The 4,718-nt window shown below is 43.6% G+C and overlaps 1 protein-coding gene across 1 annotated transcript; it reads left to right on the forward strand.

Moving 5' to 3' along the window:
- The first annotated feature begins 506 nt into the window (after positions 1 to 506).
- On the forward strand, positions 507 to 2,509 carry LOC127131706 (uncharacterized). The gene is made up of 2 exons (XM_051060622.1): positions 507 to 1,608; positions 1,770 to 2,509. The coding sequence occupies exons 1-2, from the start codon at positions 507 to 509 to the stop codon at positions 2,507 to 2,509; spliced, it is 1,842 nt and encodes a 613-aa protein (XP_050916579.1).
- The last annotated feature ends 2,209 nt before the right edge of the window (positions 2,510 to 4,718 follow it).

The following is a 4,718-nucleotide window of genomic DNA, read 5'->3' on the forward strand; positions in this document are numbered from 1 at the left end:
TCAGAGGTCTGAGGAGTCCTTCAAAGAGTATGCCCAGCGGTGGAGGGAATTAGCTGCTAGGGTACAACCCCCATTGCTAGAAAGAGAACTGGTAGACATGTTTATGGGAAACTTGCAAGGTCCATACCTTGATAGAATGGTAGGGAACACCTCTTCAGGATTTTATGACCTGGTCTTAGCCGGTGAAAGGATAGAAAATATGATTAAAATGGGAAAGATCCAGAACTCTGCCAGTACTTCTAGTGCATCGAAGAAACCTTTTGTTCCCTATGGTAAAAAAACGAGAAGGCGAGACCAATGCTGCCTCCATCATTCGAACAAGAAATCCCACTTATCCACAAGTAGCTTCCATAGCTCCCGTCCAACCAAGTCAACAACAACCATTTGCAATTCCCGTTCAAACTCAACAACAACAACGGTATCAACAACAACCGCAACATCAGCAACCACAATATCAACAACAACAAAGGATGCGAAGGCCCGAGAGAAGATTTGACCCAGTTCCCATGCCTTATAGCCACATTCTACCATATTTATTGAGGGGATCACTTGTGCAACTAAGGGAGTTAGGACCCCCACCAGCGGTTCTTCCTCCCGGTTATGATGCAAATGCCCGCTGTGAATTTCATTCTGGCGCTCCCGGGCATTCGATCGAGAATTGTAAAGCATTAAAGTACAAGGTTCAAGATCTTATTGACTCTAAGGCAATCACGTTCGCCCCCAAGAGGCCGAATGTGAATAATAACCCGATGGCCCCTCACAACAATGCATCGGTGAATATGATGGAAGCTGACAATGGAAGGAGATTGATATCCTGTGTGGACGAGTTAAAAACACCACTCATCGAGATCAAGAATGCTTTGATGAAGAATAATACCTTTCCCATCTGTGGTAATGACTGTGAACATTGTCTGATTAACCCGCAACAATGTAGAACATTGAAGTCTGTCATACAACAATTAATGAACCAAGGGATCTTGGTGGTAGACTGCCCATCCACAAAGGAAGATGTGTCTACCCTCGAGATACCATACGATAAAGTCCCTCCTCTGCAAATTCCATATGAATTCTATCAGTTAACTCTGTCGACAAATCCTATTACTCCAATCATAATAACAGTTCCCACACTATTCCCATATGTTGACACCAAGGCAGTCCCTTGGATGTATGACACCTCAGTCTACATTCATGGTCAGAAGATTCAAGAAGAACCGATAAAGTCTAGTGACCCAATGATCAATATCACCGACACTAGCAGAGTCACAAGAAGTGGAAGGATATTTGCACCGACACCCACTCCAATTGGAACTATCAATCCTTCAACTTCAGACAAAGGCAAACAAATTGATGGCGCTCAGCAAAGACAAGACCCCGCACCTTCAAGTGAAGTAGATGAGTTCTTACGCATTATCAAGAAGAGCGATTATCGAGTAGTTGATCAGCTTAACCAGACACCCTCTAAGATCTCAATGTTGTCTCTATTGATGTGCTCGGAGGCCCATAGGGAGGCTTTGGTAAAGTTTCTGAGGACAACTCACGTACCGCAAGAGATATCTGTTTGTCAGTTTGAAGGAGTAGTTAACAATATCGCTACTAGCTTAAGCTTAGGTTTCAGTGATGAAGAGCTTCCCGCCGAGGGGAGGAATCATAACAAGGCTCTCCATATTTCCATTGAGTGTGTGGACACAGTCCTATCAAGAGTTTTGGTAGACATTGGGTCTTCCCTCAATGTGTGCCTAAGAGCTCCTTTGCTAAACTAACTATTGAAGGACTCGTAATGAAGCCGAGTGAGCTTATAGTAAGAGCATTTGATGGGACTAGAAGGACTGTAATCGGTGAGGTGAATTTGCCTATGAAGATTGGTCCCCATATTTTTCTTATCACTTTCTTCGTAATAGATATCTATCCAGCCTACAGTTGTCTACTTGGGAGGCCTTGGATCCATTCAGCTGGTGCAGTCACTTCAACGCTCCACCAAAAATTGAAATTCTTAGCTGATGATAAGCTAGTTGTTGTCGAGGGTGAGGAGGAGATTATGGTAAGTCACCTCGCATCTTTCCGATACGTTGAGGGAGAAGGGGAGATAAGGGAAGTCCCATTCCAATCATTTGAAGTTATCAATGTTAAAATGGTTTGCCCAGCAAGGGGTGAATCAAAAGATGCCGAATCTCCCATTGCATCTCTTAAAGACGCCCTGCCAATCATAAAGGATGGACACCCCCAAGGATGGGGAAGATTGCTTGAACTTCCTGCCAACAAGGACCGCACCGGTTTGGGATACAACTTCCAAAATTTGAAGAAGCCCGCGCTGATAGCTACAAGGGGATCAGTGCTCCCGCTGTTCGACAACTTCTCAAGTGCTGGTTACCTGGATGACAATCGTATTTGTGTCGTGGAAGAAGAAGAAGAAGAAGAAGATGATGGCTTGATCTTCACAAAGACTGATGGAAACGGTGCTACCAAATGGACCGAGTTTGAAATACCTAAAGTGACCTTGATCAAAATGTAATTCCCAATGTTGTTTTCCTTCCTTTTTATCAAAAGAACCCATGTCAAGCCCAAGGAATGAGGGAATCATTTGTAGGGCCTCATCAAATTTCCTTATTAATCATTAATGAAAAAGGATTCATGTTCGCAGTCAATTTTGAGATCCCTGCCTTTCATTTATTTATTTCACTTTTTTTGTGGCATTTTTCTTTTTCTTTTTTAAAAAAAAAATTCTTTTTAAATCATCCTTTCTTTCATACCAATAAAAGCGTGAACCTTAAATCATGCAGATCATCCTCGACAACCACCAATGACAATTCTGCTACTGTCTCATACGACTTTGACAACCCGATTAATCAAGCTGACGAAGAGTGTGGGGGAAGAGGCCGAACTCCCAGAAGAATTGGCAAGGCTGCTCAAGCAAGAGGAAAAAGTCATCCAGCCGCACGAAGAATCAGTGGAAGTGATTAACCTTAGGACAGATGAGGAAGCGAAAGAAGTCCGAGTCGGCTCCGCTCTACAAGACGAGGTGAAGACAAAATTGATTGAGCTCTTGAAGGAATACAAAGATGTGTTTGCATGGTCATACCAAGATATGCCCGACCTCGATACTGACATTGTGGTCCATCATCTACCCCTTAAAGAAGAATGCCCTCCAGTAAAGCAAAAACTACGAAGAACCCGTCCCGACATGGCTATGAAAATCAAGGAGGAGGTACAAAAGCAGCTCAACGCTGGCTTCCTAGCGGTCTCCAATTATCCTCAATGGATAGCTAACATTGTGCATGTACCTAAGAAGGATGGCAAAGTAAGGATGTGCATAGATTACAGAAATCTAAATAGAGCAAGTCCCAAAGATGACTTTCCACTGCCACACATTGACGTGCTAGTAGATAATACCGCTCAGTTCTCTATTTTCTCTTTTATGGACGGTTTCTCCGGTTATAACCAGATCCGCATGGCTCAAGAAGATATGGAGAAAACCACTTTCATAACACCATGGGGCACCTTCTGCTACAAGGTGATGCCTTTTGGATTGAAGAACACCGGCACCACATACCAACGAGCCATGATCACTCTCTTTCACGATATGATCCATAAAGAGATTGAGGTCTACGTCGACGACATGATAGCTAAGTCTCAAACCGAAGAAGAACACCTTATCAATCTAGAAAAGTTGTTTGAGAGGCCGAGGAAGTTCAAATTGAGGCTTAATCCCAACAAATGCACATTTGGGGTAAGATCCGGCAAATTGTTAGGTTTTATCGTCAGTCAACGTGGCATTGAAGTAGATCCCAAGAAAGTAAAAGCCATACAAGCTATGCCTGCACCCAAAACTGAGAAGGAAGTCCGAGGATTCCTAGGTAGATTGAACTACATTGCTAGGTTCATATCTCACCTCACTGCCACCTGTGATCCAATCTTCAAACTTCTTCGAAAGGATCAAGCCATCATTTGGAACGATGACTGCCAAGGCGCATTTGAGAAAATAAAGGAATATTTGCAAGAGCCTCCTGTGTTGATGCCTCCTGTACCTGGTAGACCATTAATCATGTATCTCACCGTTCTTGAAGGATCAATGGGTTGTGTCCTCGGCCAACATGACGAGACTGGTAGAAAAGAGCATGCAATATACTATTTGAGCAAGAAGTTCACTGATTGCGAGAGTAGGTATTCGATGCTTGAAAAGACTTGTTGCGCACTAGCATGGGCTGCCAAACGCTTAAGACAATACATGCTCACTCATACGACATTGTTGATCTCTAAGATGGATCCTGTCAAATACATCTTTGAGAAGCCGGCTCTAACTGGTAGAGTAGCCCGATGGCAAATGGCTCTGACCGAGTACGATATCCAACATGTCACTCAAAAGGCCATCAAAGGAGTGTATTGTCTGATTATCTTGCACAACAACCCTTGGAGGACTATCAGTCTATGCGTTTCGAATTCCCCGACGAGGATATCATGTTGATTAGGGATTGCAACATCCCCGGTCCCGAGGAAGGACCCAAGCCTGGATCTCGATGGACCATGGTTTTTGATGGAGCTTCTAACGCTCATGGCAATGGCATTGGGGCAGTAATCACTTCTCCAACTAATTTCCACCTCCCCTTCACCGCCCGATTATGTTTTGAATGTACAAACAATATGGCCGAATACGAGGCTTGTATCTTTGGTATTGAAGCTGCTATCGATCTTAGAATCAAAATCCTGGAAGTTTATGGGGACTC

This window comes from Lathyrus oleraceus, chromosome 3, assembly GCF_024323335.1.
Source record: "Lathyrus oleraceus cultivar Zhongwan6 chromosome 3, CAAS_Psat_ZW6_1.0, whole genome shotgun sequence".
Classification (NCBI taxonomy): domain Eukaryota; kingdom Viridiplantae; phylum Streptophyta; class Magnoliopsida; order Fabales; family Fabaceae; genus Lathyrus; species Lathyrus oleraceus.

Bases quoted from the DNA above. Each gene is read 5' to 3' on its own strand.
- LOC127131706 (XM_051060622.1), top strand. From the start codon at position 507: ATGCCTTATAGCCACATTCTACCATATTTATTGAGGGGATCACTTGTG. The intron at 1,609-1,769 runs GTTTCAGTGATG...TAACTATTGAAG, and splicing joins CGCTACTAGCTTAAGCTTAG to GACTCGTAATGAAGCCGAGT.